Here is a 15630-nt window from a genome sequence, read left to right as displayed (position 1 = left end):
GCAAAAAGCTTCAGAGGAGAAGATCCATTTCTTACAAATTATAGTTTTTAATACCTTGTGATTTAGAATGCAATAAGGGAGCTAGCCTAAAATAAGAGGGCAACTATAGGAATATATAATGATATAAAGTTTCTATGAACACAGTATTAAACTTCCATAAAATTTATCAGCTTAGAATGAAAAGTCTCCCCTGCAGCATTCATAGAATAACTGCTACAAAAACTCCTTCAGGAAGCTGCTGTGCAGATGTGCACTATACAGCCATTCTTTCTTTTTAGATCTGTACAGAGTTTTATAGCGCATCTATACTGTCATACAAGTCTATTTTTAGATGTGTCAAGGAAGAAACCTGTATAAATTGTATGAGATATTATTCTCAGCAGTAATGCACTATCTAGTAGCTTGGGTGACTCAGAATCTGCTTATATTTGTCCTTTTATTGTGTCATTTTCTGTTTATCTACTCTTCCCATGCAAGTTTGCAGATGGAAGGCTTCTAGGTGAAAAACTGTCCATTAGTAGAGCTGACTAGTGAGGGCTGTTCTTTTCTCAGTACTTTAATTCATTTAGGTATTAAAAAATGTAGATGGGCATAACTAATGAAATGTATTGGAATTTTAAAGGGAAAAAAGCCCACGTAAATGTCATAATTGAGTTGTGTAGACCAAAAGAAATGATTTTTTTTCTAATTGATTTACCTCCTGTGATACATAGAATTGCTTACTCCTACTAATTAATGAGAGACAGAATAATTTTTAAAAAAATATTTCAGTGAAGATCAGAAACTTATGACCCAGATTAGACATATATAAATGATAAAACTCCAGTAAATTGAGTGAAGCTATTCCTGCTTAGGCTGGATGGATCATCTATGTCTGCCTAGCCCATGGCAGGCAGACAGAAGGATGTCATTGTGGCATTTTGTGTGGCTCCTCCACTTTCTACTACAGCACGCTCAGGCTTACATGGCAACATATTAATCCATGCACATGCTTGAATAAATGGGATCCTTTGTGCTAAAGAGAGTTCTTCCAGCTTTGTCAAGGTCAAGAAGAGAAATTCTCAAGGGTATCTTTAGAATTTTCTACAAAAGGAGACACAGATATACTATGATTTTCCAAAGCCCTTTGATAATTTTCATTATCTGCATGAGCGGGAAAAACAGTTTTACTAGAAATGGACTTAAATTCCTGCTCAGAAGAGTTTGGGGGTATTATTTATCCTTAAAAAGGTACTGTAATGTTTACACATTAACTTCATTAAAGCCTGTGTGTTTATACAAAGTGGAAGATGAAGGAAACAGCTTAAGAAAATAGCAGGCATGCAAAGTTTCATAAGTAATAGCAATTATAGTCATATTAACAACTTCTAATTATGTGTGAAAGAAAGCAATAGGCAAGAAAATGGCCAGAAACAAAATGGAATGTGTGCAGTTTAACTACTGCAATGAAAGACTTTGATTAATTTTTCCATGGAATAATTTTATTTTATTAATACTTAAGAAAAAATCTTTGGAAAAATTACTGTAAATACTTTCTGTTATATTCTTTAGGCCTCCCTTTCATCTAAAAGTTATGTTCCAAGGAAAACATCTACTACACACAAACTTACATATTTTAACTAACATCATAAAATATCAGGAATACCCAATGTTCTGATTAAGACAGTACCTGACATTTACTGGTTTAAAATTTGATATACACCGTTTTTTGCCCCCTCTGTCCATTAACATGTTAAATGTATCAGAAAAGAAAGGAGGTTCAGTTTGATGGATGTTTCACAGGCCCAAGGGCCAGGATGCTCAGGGTCTATTTATAGCTTTGTCAGTGACACGTGTGACCTTGTGTAGAGCAATCTGGGTGTCTCGGTAGGTTGCAGTCCAAATCACCTTAATTCATAGTTGGTAGTAAAAATGGAAGCATTTGGAGTTACTGCATTTGTCTGCATTTTTGATACATGCCTTTTTGCACTATGCTTATGATCAACAGGAACAGAAATTACATCTATCCTTTGAATAATAAATATCAGAACTGCAGATTAGATTATATGGGCGAGACCTTAACACAGAATAATTTTTATCCCTAAGATAATGTCACAGAAGCCAGTAGGGCCTGTTATTTTTAATATTAAAGATGAATATCTGTAGTGGAGTCTAGCAATTCCACATAAGACTAGGAGAAGTTGAATTTAGTCTGAGTAAGCAAATCACTTTCACAATACAGAAAGAAAGAAAAGCACAATGAGGATGGAAAGTCTTTTGTGTTATAACAGTTTATTTAATAAAAGACATTATCATTAAATCTCTTACATAAGCTGATTATTCTCTGTCTTGAAAGTTGCATGTATTTCCTCTTGCAGCCCTCTTTAAAAGTTTGCTCAAAAATTCAGTTCCATAGAGGAATACAAAACCTTTATATTTCTGATCAGTGTATATGCAATTACAGTTGTGTATTAGTCTCAGGTGGAATCAGTCTCATGCTCTTCTGTTCACTTTTCAGAAGTTAGCATTCCCATTTCCCCAGTTCATATGTTCCAGTAAGATCTGTGCTAGAAATTTCAACCTGGTTGAAATAAATTTTATTTTCTAAAACTTTCCATGCTCATTTAATATTCCTATGTCTCATTCTTCCTGTGTCATCTGCCTTTCATAACAACAGTTCTTCTTTCTCATCCAAGGCATGCGTCTGCACTTAATGCTGCTAATACCAATTGTTTTCTAATTTGTACCACACAAATCTGCAGTATTAGTAAGTACTCTTCAAATTATAATATATATTGGCAATACCTTTCAGTTTCTGTAATTCCCACACCCCATAATTTGTACAACTAGCTATTTTACAGAATATACTATGATAGTATCAAAAGTTTTTCAGGATTGGTTTTCCAGTATCATCACTAATAACTTCAATCCTTGTAGTTTACCTATCAAGAAAACATGTTTTGTGTGCCTTTTAGCTAAGTGCATCTAAAAACCCCTCAGGTTCTATTTGATTAATAAACCTATTGGGTTTTATTGCATTTAGTGATTACTTCTGCAAGTCCTTTATTTTTGCTTTCTTTAACACATATCCTTGAAGAGTACTGAGGTCAAACCAACAGGCCTCTCCCTACCTGGTTAATTTTCCTCCTTTCTAAACTATATTGTGTTCAGAGTTTTCCAGCTATTTAATATCCCCTTGAGCTTGGTTGCTTTGTTTGGGCAAGCCATGTTTCTCTCCCAGGTTTTCTCTTTTCAGTTTGTTCAGGACTATGGAAGGATTTCTGGAGAATCTTTGTTGTGTTATGAAACTTGATAATCTTGTTATGTCTGATAGATGAGGACCTTCATCTGTGAAGGGCTAAGACACCTGACAACCATAAGGCAACAGACTCTTCAGTAAGTATCCAGTACATTATACATTAATACCATGGATTAGAAAATATTAGGAGGTTCTTTCTACATCAGTGAAAGTTATGGGAAAAGAATTTCTTTACTGTTCACTTTACTGCAGATGTAATAATTTCATTCTAAACAATGTGTTCTAATCACATCTCATAAGGAGTTTAAGAGATAGCAATTTAAAACACAAGTTGCTTGACTGATTAAAGCTTAATGCAAGTTTTAAGTAGCCCTAGTTATGCTTGGTCTTAGTGACATTAGCAATTTTTGAGATGGAATAAAATGTCTGAGAAGGAAGATAACATATAAAACAAAGCACTCATGATCAAAATAAAATGGAATTGAATGCAAGGCTCCTTGTAAGACTTTAGAGCCTATAAAAATGTTTGAGTTAAAATTAAACTTAAGTTAAAATAAAATAAGATTTTTTTTTCAGGGGAGTGGGAAATACTGATAATTTTCATTTGAAGATTTGACTAGACATTTCTGTTGAATTCCAGAAGATTTTGAGGAATACATTACTGGTAACTGACTCATGTTTTCTGTGTTATGACTGCTGATGTGTTACTGATTTGAAAACTCATTTGTCATAAATAAAATGTATAGCTATATTGGTTTTCTGTTGTCAGTTCCCATGGCAGCCTCTCCAGCTCTAAAGATGGCATCAGCTAAAGATGCCATCTAAAGATGGCAGACTGTTCTGTATCCAATGGTTGCAACAGCTGGATTTCCTCCTACTACTATGTGTTTGTTTTAATTACATCATCCCTAAAGTCAAAACTGAAATATTACTAATATTGGAAAATTCATGACAAAGAACAGCAATCTTAGAGAATATTCCTGCACAAAGTCCTAGTCCCTGTATCTCAAAATCTGTTGGTTTGTGTTTGTTGCATAACCATAGAAAAAACCAACTTGTTTAAATACCCATCCCAAGTCAGTGAAGCACAATGAGGTTCTATGTGCTATGAATATGCTACAACTCTGAAGATTAAAAAAATATGTTTAAAAGACAAATACTAAATATCACCTCATTTGTTTTAGAGCTTCTCACAACTTAAGTGATTACTGCCTTCAGTTTTTTTGGCAATTTCCTGCAAGAAATGGGGAAACAATACGTTTCCAGCATTTCTGTAGTTTACCTTGAGTGAATGTCTTTAACCAGATATGAGAGAAGCAATATTATGTTTAAAAGCACTGAGCATAGTGCAAAAAAAATTGCTTCATAATTAGATAAAGTTGAAATAGGTATACCTGTGTTTAATTCAGTTTTGACCACTGCTTCTCAAGACAGTGAAATGAAGATAAAAAAGACAAAGAGCATTATGGAAGTCAGAAAAAATGTTGAGACATGAGGCTAAATTGACAGGTATAAGTTTCTGTTCTTGCACAAAATGAAAAATTAAAGAGTCTTTGTGATTTATTCTTTTTGGACTGCTAAAAAATCAAGAATGAGATATTTATTATAATTAAAAGATGATGCTATTCTACCATAAAGTGATATGAAATTGCTAGCATGTATAATTTATAGACGTTTGTGGTAATTGAGGGAGAGAGTGGTTTTATGCAAAGATTTAGTATTGAATAAATTGCTGGAATAATAGGTGTAATATTATCAAGCAAAATGATAATTACAGTTATGTGTATGTCAAATTATCACCTGTGCACTACTTCTGAACTTGTTGACAGTGGAGTCCGCCATTACAAATTTGTAATTCACATAGAGAATTATGATGGTGGCAGAGCCTTCATTCCATCACCTTTCTTTACTCAAAATGCTGCCCAATAGAGTGCTCTGCTAAATTCTTTCCTTTAATTCCACTAGCGTGGTTACAGTACTGATGCATTAGGGGATGTGTGCTTAAGAGATCTGCAAGATATTTAGATGCCTACCTAACTGTCATTGACCCAGAGTTGCTTGCCTAAATACCTTTGGGAACTTGTGAAACTATTTCTTTGAGATAATGAAAAAAGAAGGGGAAAAAAATACCCAGAGTGCTTTCATACTGCTTATCAGAGTTGTACATGCCTTTTTTAATACAGCAATTTTTATCTGGCTGTTCAATAACGTTAAGTCTCTGGGATCTAGATATTGCCTACATCACATTAGTTTACATAGTAAAAAGGCAGATTAGAATTATTAAGTGAGATCTTTATAGACAAACACAATGTAAAGAAGTAAAAATACATAGTGGTTTATATTGTTCCTTTTAAACAGAAGATCTCAAAGCTTTTCTATGTATTACATACAGAAGTAACTGCAGCTGGTTTAGAGCTGTAAGGGTGCATTCCTGAATTAGTCCATAAAAGGCTTGGGGGAAATGTTCATTCAAAATGTAAATGTATAAAGGAGGCTGCCTGCAGACAACCTGCAAATGTTAGCTTATGAAATAATTATACATTACATTTTTCCATTCTTCAGCATGAAGATATGTTATCTTCTAAGATACATTATATCTCCCAAACCACATAAACTCTTCTTTGCCTTTATATTACCAGAATACAAATGGTCCGGAACATTATTACAATTATATACAGTGACACATTTCTTTAGATGGGTAGCTGAATGAAATGCATGTCACCTCTTGGTCTGTAGGCTGTAGCACATCTGCTAACTGTGAGAAGTCACTGCCTATGGGTTGATTCACAGTGAGGTTCTCACTTTGCTGAGAATATGCCATGTGTGAATAACACTGCATTCTCTTGCCATGTTGCATCTAAACTGTTGTAATTCCACTACGTCTTCTCCCACAAAATACTATGAAACAGTTAATGAAATGGAGAATGGTGATTGTTCCAGAAGGTTACATTATGTATTAGGATGAATCCAATTTTTTCAGTGCTCTCTTTTTATCAAATGCACTAGATTTCCCTCATGGATTTGTATTGGGGGTTTTCTTGTTGGTTGGTTGGTTGGTTAGTTGTTTGGTTTTGGGATTTTTTGTGACTCTGGATGCATGTGTATGCACAATTTGTGTAGAAACCCAAATTGGGATGCACCTACTGTTAGGCTTTGCATCTTCAGAAATACAGAAATAGCTTTTTCCTTGTGAGTATATTAAGAGAGTCATGAGCTGTTTTCATGATTGTTATACTGCCTGACACACTGTTCCTACTATTAATATTGATGATTTCTAACTTACACTCAGAACACAGCCCTCACTCTTCCTACAACAGAATAATAATTTATTGATTTGATTTTGCTTGAAATATCCTGTTTCAAAGCAATTTTCCCCTGAGAGCTCCTGCACTGAAGGTGGCAATGGTGTGCAGATAAGGGGACAAAGGCAAATCCCAGTGTTAACCTTCTGAACAATGGCTAAACTAGTGATTGCAAAAGTTCTACATCTGGCTGAGAAAATACATGTCCAGGACTACAAGGTTGAGGAAAAACATGGGACAGTGTTGGAGTGAAATTCAGTAGAAAGTCTCATCTCATTCCTTATTCCACAGCTCCAATCTCAATTCCATTGCTTTCACTTTTTGGGAACTGCTTCTTACTACTCGAGCCATGTGGGAAATATGTTACTGAATTTAGAAAGTAGTAAAGCTCTTCTGAGTACTGTAAAAGTGATGATGATTAATGCAAGAGTTGTAGTCAGCCCTTCAAATGCTCAGTATAGCTTCTTTCTGTTGAGAGTAGAAAAGAAATAGGCACAACTGAAAGCTATAGGAGGACTGGTCACAGTGAATGGTGTTTGTGCAGAATGTTCCTCGCTACTTCAACTCTTCTATAGCTGCATTAATCCCCACATTTAATAGGCTGCTGATACGATATGTTGCATTGCAAAATACTGAAAGGAACATCTGCTGTTAGTGGAATACTTGATTCTAAGAAATGTGGAAGTTTTCAGTCAAAATGGGTGGTAAGACATTTCTTCTGAGATCAGCATTAATGTCTTTGGTGTGGATGGCCCCTGATCCTGCCCCACTGGCTGATGAGGCCACTGTCAGGCCTGTGGGAGGTAAGGTCAGAGTGCAGGATAATCATTCTTCCATGTAACTGCATTCGTTCTGCTGGTCCTGCTGAGTAACAAGCAAATATGCAGGCTAGGCAGCAACACAGAAAACAATCTGAACTCTTACCCAAGATCTCTGTGTCTTCTAAGTGCAAAGCTTTGTAGGTTTATTTCTTATATCTGAAAGCTTTAAACAAAGGGACATTAGTGCAACAAGCATATACATAAAACAGAGAAGTTTGGCTCTATTTTCCTTTCCTTTCTACTCAAGCAGTGCAATTTTGCACCTTGCATGTGAAGGTGTGGTTTAATATATTTCTATCACTCATTTATCCCTCGTTCTGTATTCAAGCTAGCGAGTCTCTCCCACCTATTTATTGTTACCCTTCTCATGTCAAAGCCATCTATTCTTTGATCTTTCATTTGTATTTCAAGTGTTGGGGTTTTCCTGTTTCTTTCTGACCTCCCCACTAACACGGTTGCCTATGCTCCCGATATTGATCATCTTTCAACTGCTGCCTCTCATTTTCCCTTTCTGGATGTTTTGTGCGCTACTCTTCCTCCATGCCTGCTGCTGCGTTCCTTCCCAAGGTGACAGTGCCGCTGCCCTGGCGCTGCATTGCCTTGGCGGGCGGGACTCTCACGGGGGCGCGGGCGCTCATGCCCAGCTCCTTCCCAAGGTGACAGTGCCGCTGCTCATGCCCCGCGGGGCTCACACCCCGTGTCCCCTCCCCGGCCAGCCCCGGGACCCGCGGGTGACACACGGCCGGGCGGCACAGGGTGTCCCTGTCCAGGGTCCTGAAAGCTGGCTTGGCTGGCTCCTGCCACCGGCCTCCGCCCTTCCGTTCGTGCCTCTGCTGCTGGTGTTGGTGGCAAATAGACGGAGGTATCTTGGAAAGCTAACTCCCAAATTTCCTGTTTAATATGGAGGAAAGTTATCAACTGGCTAAGATAGAGCTTCATGTATCCATCAAGTAAGAAATCTTTGAAAAGTGGCATGAGGGAAGAGAATAGTACTGCTTAAAATGAACTTGGTGGCTTTTTTTATTAATCAGACTTGCTATTTTTGTCAGATATCAGCCTTTGATCTTATGAGAATTCTTCAGGGACATCATGGAAAAACTGAGAGACAGATTGTAACTCTCTCATGAGTATGATGCAGGAGTAATTGAACTGGAGTCAAATTAAACTAATGTGAAACAGATGTAAGTGGGTTCAGAGAGACTCAGTATTCTGCAGCTTTAGTTAATATTTTCTTACAAGGCAAAAATAAAAAGTCCACACTATACTAATAAACTAATAATGTGCATGTAATTTTTCAAATAGAACAAAAAAGGGAGGGAACTAGTACACTGTAGTCCCTGCTGGCCATACAAAGGGACTGATATAAAAGGTGTCTGAGAGCAGGAGTCTGGCTAATGAGGAATGGATACCAGAAAAGAGCCAAGAATGGTGAAGATGATTACAAACTGTGAACCAGGTACCCCCTGTCCTCTTCTGACACTTAGATGATTGATGTGTTAGGATGTGAGAAGCAGGATCATGGTGTATTCTGTTTAGTGTCACTGGCCAAAGGAACTGCAGACAGGCTGTGGAACCATCCTAACCTAGTTTAATGCTGATGTGTAGTTTCCTCAGGCAGAGCCACTATTTTAATTGAAACCATTTCTGCCAATCAGTACATTGTCTGTTCTGAGCATTAATCCATGAAATAAGGAAAACATGGCACTTCATGTTGTAACTTAAAAGGTGATAAGAAACTCCATGCAATAAAAGACAACGTTTCCTTTCCTTGCATAGTTCTGATTCTTAGTTAACTCTCTGATTCCTAAAGACACTAAACCTTCTGAAAACTACTTGAACAAGAAGTTTTCAGGTTATCCTAAAGAGGAGGCTTTAAATGTTCTCCTTGACAGAAAGCTCCCTGGAGAATAAAGAAATTATAAAAGGTTTCTACACTGGATCACGTCCAAATTAATACTACTGCAGGATGGGTCAATAGAATATAAAGAAAAGGATGCAATTCACTTGAGTTGCTCTCCTGGTCCCAGTGTAAATAACAGCACTCCTGTGCCAATCAACTGAAAGAAGAATAATCTTCACAATTAGAAACGCCAGATTTCAAACAACTATATAGATAACCATAAACTGAATATTTATATACACAAATGAGTACAATGTTAAGTCTAGAACAAGACTGTCTAGGCTTCCATCTAGCCCTGCCTCATTTCTTCAGAGCATTTAAGAAATGGAATGAACAAGTTACACATGATTTCTGTCTACTATCAGGATCAAGTTATTTTCCCATTCCTGCTCACGAGATTTAAGTAAGTATAAGAGGTATTTATTCATCTGTTTTTCTATGGCTTTCTTTGAATTACACCAATTTCACTTCTAAATCACTCACCACATTAATGAACAGTAAAAGGGCACTTAGCATTTTATTCTTTTGTCAATGAGATGGCTTGTAATAGAAGGCCTTTTATCTTTTGTGTTGTAATTGTCACAGGCCCTGTCCTCTAGAGTGCTGATTTTCAACTAACTTCAGCTCTGAGGATTTTGAGTCTGTACAATAAACCCTGAATGAGAAGTAAGAATTTAGGAAGCCTAGTCAAATCCTGAAAATTCTTGTCCAGGTACTAAAATAGGTTTATTTTTCTTGGTGATCTTTCATTTAAACATTAAATACTATTGAATCCACTTAGCTTATAAAAGTTGACAGAGTAACAGCTTGAAACACTATAGCTTCAAGGCACCAGTTCTCCCTGTCATAAGAATATGACATCACTGAGAGGTGAAAGGCCTTTTATTTACATAAGATAATAGTTACATTTCTATGCAGCAGCTGTGCTGTCAGTGAAAGATGCCAAATTTATCTCTGGAGTTACCCCATTGATTTTAAATGAGTTACTTTGGGAATAAATTGGCCCACTCAATAAAATTGCAGGTCTGAGGCACTGAAATAATTGAGCAAGTTTTCCACGATCATAACATGATTAAAAAAAATTACAAAACAATTACATGATGTCATGCATTTAGGTACCCGATAGACCACAACTGATTTGCCACAAGGTTTCTCAATCATAAAGCTAGAGCAAGTATGTAGAGCTTACAGATATTTTTTGGGAGTGTGGGATAAAGGGGATACAAGAAACATAAATATGGTATTGTGCCATTATTGTGTCATTATTATCTATTTAGTTTTACAGTAAGTCAAACAATTGTGACATGTCTCCATCATGTCATTTTCATGACAATTCCTCTTCTTTAGCCAGTAACAATCAGGATGCGTTTCTGGTAATACACCTGAAGAATTCACCTCCAGACTATAGACTTCTTGCATGTCTTAGCAGGAATTTAATGCTGTCAGCTTATCAGTGGACTGTTTCAGTTTGGCTGTCTTAGGTGAGTTCTCAGTGTGCAGGTGTCTGTGGCAGAATACACTTCATCAGTTAACTGCTGGTAGTTATGGTGGAGGGACAGGGTAGTGCTTGGGTTAGGGTTACACAGCTGAGTGACATTTGTCTTTATGTTAGGTTTTCCCTGGTAATGTACAAGGAAGATGCCAGGAAGCTGGAAACTTCTGCACGCTAAGGAAAAGTTATTTACACACATACATATATTATACATGAGTGTGTATAAATACATGCATTGTTCTTTATTGATACATATTTGATAACTTGTCTTGTTGGGGGTTCAGAAAGCTTCTGAAACCTTTTAGGTTACTGTAACCATAATTCAAGTGATTACACAGCACAATTAGCAAAGCCTACCCTCCCTTTTGCTCCCACTCAGTTTGCAGAAGTAACGTCAACAGAAATCCCGAAGTGTGTTCAGAATGCATTGTGGTTTGCTTGCAAAGGAAATACCTTCTGCTACTGATGTCATCATTGCAATCATCTCAAATTCAATCTGACTGAGCAGGCTCATTATCATTCTCACCATGTCCTCCCTTAGAGCAGCCTCTCCCTCCTCCTCCTGCACAGCACAAAACAAGAGCCACAGGGGTGCTCAGATTAGGGGAAGGAGAGACTCCTAGCACCTCCCCCAAGAAAACTTGCTGCATTACTTCCATCTAGTTTCTTCAAACTACATGCTGCTTTACAGGACCTTGCACCCCAACCCTAAATGAAAGTGTGGATTCCCCAGTACTGATTTCCTTTATCCTGTTTGGTGTTGAACAAAGACTAGGAGAAAGCATGGATTTAGTTTCACAATGTGGATGTGAAAAGAGTGTGCCAGTCTTCACAGTAAGAGTTTCCTAAGGAGAGTCACACATTTTGGACTGCTTTGGGTTTGGTTTTTATTTTTCTTTGTCAGGGCAGATTTCTCCTTTTTGGTCTTACAAGGTTAGCTCAGAGCTAACCTCGAGCAACAGATAGAAAAAGAAAAACAGAAAGGGGCAGCTGGGAAAAAAATTACAGGGAAAAAAGCAGAGCATAAATTGTCACAGGCATCAGGTTTAGATCCCAACCACATTTCTTGAAAATTCAGAAGGTCTATGGAACTCTGGACTGATTCTGGTATGGGTCTCTGACCATGACATATGAGAATCTGTGGATCTGTCCACTAAACCATCTCCTGTAGGTGATCCCCTTCACACAAAGAGTTGATTTCCACTGTGAAAGAGAATAGGCAGGACAGGGTTAACTTCACACAGTTTTCCTTCAGGCCCCCAGAGGGGCTGGGGTTTTGTTTTCCTGGCTAAGGGAGGGGAGTTGGGGCATGTATTGTAACTGCAAGTGGAGACCTTTCTGGTGTTACTAGCCTGTTTTGGGTTTGAGGGAAAGCCTGGAGAACGAGGAAGAGGAGGGAGAATGCAGATCTGGAAAGAAGCAAGTGCCTGGTAATTGCACAAGTGTCCTCCGTTTCCCCGAAGGCCCCTGACAGCTTAGGGCAGCTTCGAGGAACATCCAGCCTCCTGCCCCCTCCCTGCAGCCTGGCCGCATCTCTCAGCCCCGCTGTGCCAGGCACTGCCTTGACGCCAAGTGTCTGTCCCTGTCCACAGTGCGGGTCGGGGACAGAAAGGGTGCAGGGGTCCCCTGGCTTTCGGGGTACCGTGTCTTGGTCCCCAGAGGCTGCGGGCGATCCCCTGCCCTTCCCCTCCCCCTGCGCTGCAGAGCCTCTGGATGCTGCCGTACTCCTGCCATGTGCTGCCGCCGCCGCTACTGCTGCTCGTAGCTTATCCGAGCGTGTCTCCGGCTGCAAACTCCGCCAAACAGGGCTGCATTCCCCTCCCGGGAAGGATTCCTCGTGAGTACCAGCCGGAGCCTGCCCCCTCCCTAGGCACCCGCACTGCCTCTTACAAAGGGACTCGCGGGCTCTCCCCACCCCCTTTTTATGCCAGCGCAGAGAGGGGCTCCGTGAATTCCCTCCAAAGCTGTAGGGTGGCTCCCTCCTCCTCCTTCTCTTCTTCCTGCTCCGGCTCTCCTGGGCGAGCCGAGCCAAGCTGCTGCTGCATTGAGCCGGGGTGGTCCCGGCCTCGCCCCTGCCTCGCCCCAGCCGCGCTGCTGCGGCTCCCGCCCCATGGCTGACTTTTGCTGCCCCTCTAGAGCCCGGGGCTGAACCGAGGTGCGCTCATTTTTGGGGGATGGCTGGGGCCAGGGAGCTTGTGCACGTGTGGGAGGTATCTCTGGGGGCGTGGGGGGCTGGACGAGTCCCCGATCCCTGCAAGCCTGCGTTGTCTCCAGCCCGGGTTCCCCTCGGGTGGGCGCAGCAGAGGGGCCGCGCTGCAGCGGGGACCCCGCCACCCTGACATCTGCAGGTGGACGGGGCGAAACAGCTGCGGGAGCCTCCCCAGGAGCCAGCAGCGCCCTGGACCCGCTGCCTACCTCAGTCTGCTCCGTTCCTGCTCCTCCAGATTCTCTCCTGTCCTCAGTCCATCCCTTATACGCCTCTCTATGCTGGGGTGCCTGCAAACCCCTCCACTCCACTCCCCTGCCCGCCCCTCCCCACCTTCTTCGATTTATTTGTGTATTTCTTTCCTTGGCAACCACCAGTTTCCCTCTGTCAAACAGCGCAGGCTCCCTATAATTTGAAATTAATTTGTTTGACTGCAGCATCAGACAGGAAGGTTGGGAATTTATTTAATTCTTTTTACTCCGTTTGCAAAAAGGAAGCAATGAAATTTCCAATTGAGACTCCAAGAAAACAGGTGAACTGGGATCCTCAAGGTTGGTGATTCTCTATTACTATCATTACTCCTGTAATAACAATTATTATTATTGCTTGTGTCTATTGACTTGTAGCAGACTATGTGATTCCAAATGGGAGGAGGCGTTGGATGTTTGTCTGCTTTCCATGAGCTCTGCTCAGTCTTTCTTGCTCAGTTCTATAGCAGTGCACTAGAAAATGCTGCTGAGATGTCGGGTTGGGTGGCTGCATGGCTAAAACCTCTTCTAGATATAAGTTTTACAGTTTTATATTTGATATCTCTCTTGCCTCGCCCTCTCCCTTTTTCTTGAGTATTTTCAAGGCAAACTTGGCTGGCATGTCAGTGATCTCTGGCTCACAGCATTGTTTGTTTTATCAGTGGCTCCTTTGTTGTTTCTAGTGATCATTGTCTCTGCTAAATGGGTGGTATAGGAGTGGACACAGATGTGAGTGCTTGTTCAGGGCTCCTCGATGGCATGTGTTAGTTGGCAGGAGCAGAATGCCGCAGCAATATCACCTTTAGTGTGGACAGAGCTTTAGTCTGAATGGTATAAAATGACACATTAAATAAGGGAGCCCAAAGGGACCTTTATACTCTTTACTGTGTCCTATTAACAGCTGATCAGCCCAAGTGGACAGTTTGATTAACTACATTGGTACGTTTGGACTCAATCTTAGGAAATGTGTTTGTGTGATGTGGAATGAGATTTACGCCAGTGCAGTGGTTTTCAATAAGATGATCCAAGTAGTATTTAAAAATAAACCATAGTCAAATACTCTCCTTGCCTGACTTGGGGAGGAGGTTCATCTGCATCCTACAGAAGTGACTGAAAAAACTCTTTTGGTAATTTGTACACTGATGTGTCATATTTCTGTGCATTGGTACAGGAGCAGAACAACTTGAAGCCATTGCTCAGGTTTGCAGCAGAACTGCTGGCAGCCAGTTGCTGTACAGCAGTGCTTGCAGGAATTATGAAGTGATAACATGGGCTTTGATTACTCCTCTTTATTCCACAGGTTTGGTTTTAGTGGTCAATTTGCCTGTCATCCTCCATGCCATCACATTTACAAAATGAAACATTAGAAACAGTTTCTCATGTTATAGAATGAATACAGCAGAACAATCTGCTGTACACACAATTCAGGTTTACTTTAAGCCTTAGTATTTCTTTAATTAGGTGAAGGCTGAAATCTATACATCAGCCTCCTCCGCCCTCATCTTTCTAATGAACACATGGGTAGTAGTGCTAACAGAGAATTTGATTATTTAAATAACAATATATTCCTTATGCTAGGGTCTAAATTCTTTGTGGTGAAAACTTGGTCTACCCAGGTGCTTTTCTAAATGTGTGTTTGCTGCAGCTTAATTTAAATCCATTTTATGAATTGCAAAATGTCTTTTAATGAAAAAATCTTTTTCCTTCTTTTCTCTGACAAGGCGCATAGGAGGATGTATGATGGCATTCTGTGTGCAGCTTTTTGCTTGGCAATCAGCTTTAAAGCATATGGATCCAACAGGTGGTTGGCCACAATTTACTGATGTGATAAAATCAGAGTATTGTAGCAGTTAAAAGACCCAAACCCAGCAGGTTTCCTCTCCGCCTGCTAAAAACTTCAGAATCCTACCAGTTATTTCCCCTCAGTGTATTGACTTTGTTAGGTAGACAGAAAGGATGCTGATGTATTGCTAAGAAGGAAGCAAAAGAAGTTATTTTCTAATTCTCCAAGAGACTCAGAGAATGTAGATAAGATTTGGTGTAATAGAAAAAAGGCAATTTGGCAAGGAAAAGCTGTCAAAGTCCCAGTCCTTTAACCAACAGAGGAACAGTGCAGTGACATTGTACTCACATAGTCCCACTGAAGAATTATGAGTGTAGAAGACAAAGTAGATCAGAATTCTGTTGTTTTTGAAACAAAAATCTATTTACGTAGATATAAATGTTACCAATGATCTATGTGAAATAACTAAAAACTCTAAAATGAATTTGATTTACAATCACAATTATAGTCTGTTCTCTGAACATACAAGAATGATGTTATGGTTTGCATCCTGTGTAGTATCTCTGGAATTAAGAGCTGAAGTAGCTTTCCTCAGATACAACAATCAATGTGTAGAAAGTTGGGGGTGAAGGGATGCAAA

At 39.7% G+C, this 15630-nt stretch overlaps 1 protein-coding gene across 1 annotated transcript in view; it reads left to right on the top strand.

Annotated features, from left to right (window-relative positions):
* The first annotated feature begins 13428 nt into the window (after positions 1–13428).
* KCNK10 (potassium two pore domain channel subfamily K member 10) overlaps positions 13429–15630 on the top strand; it is a 49852-nt gene continuing 47650 nt past the window's right edge. The window contains exon 1 of the mRNA XM_058026417.1: positions 13429–13510. Within this exon, the coding sequence (XP_057882400.1) occupies positions 13459–13510 (52 nt within the window). The 5' untranslated portion in view covers positions 13429–13458. The remainder of the gene's footprint in view (positions 13511–15630) is intronic.

This window comes from Melospiza georgiana, chromosome 6 (assembly GCF_028018845.1).
Source record: "Melospiza georgiana isolate bMelGeo1 chromosome 6, bMelGeo1.pri, whole genome shotgun sequence".
In the NCBI taxonomy this organism is placed as follows: domain Eukaryota; kingdom Metazoa; phylum Chordata; class Aves; order Passeriformes; family Passerellidae; genus Melospiza; species Melospiza georgiana.
Note: the sequence above shows the minus strand (reverse complement) of the source record. Positions and strands in the feature narration are given on the sequence as shown.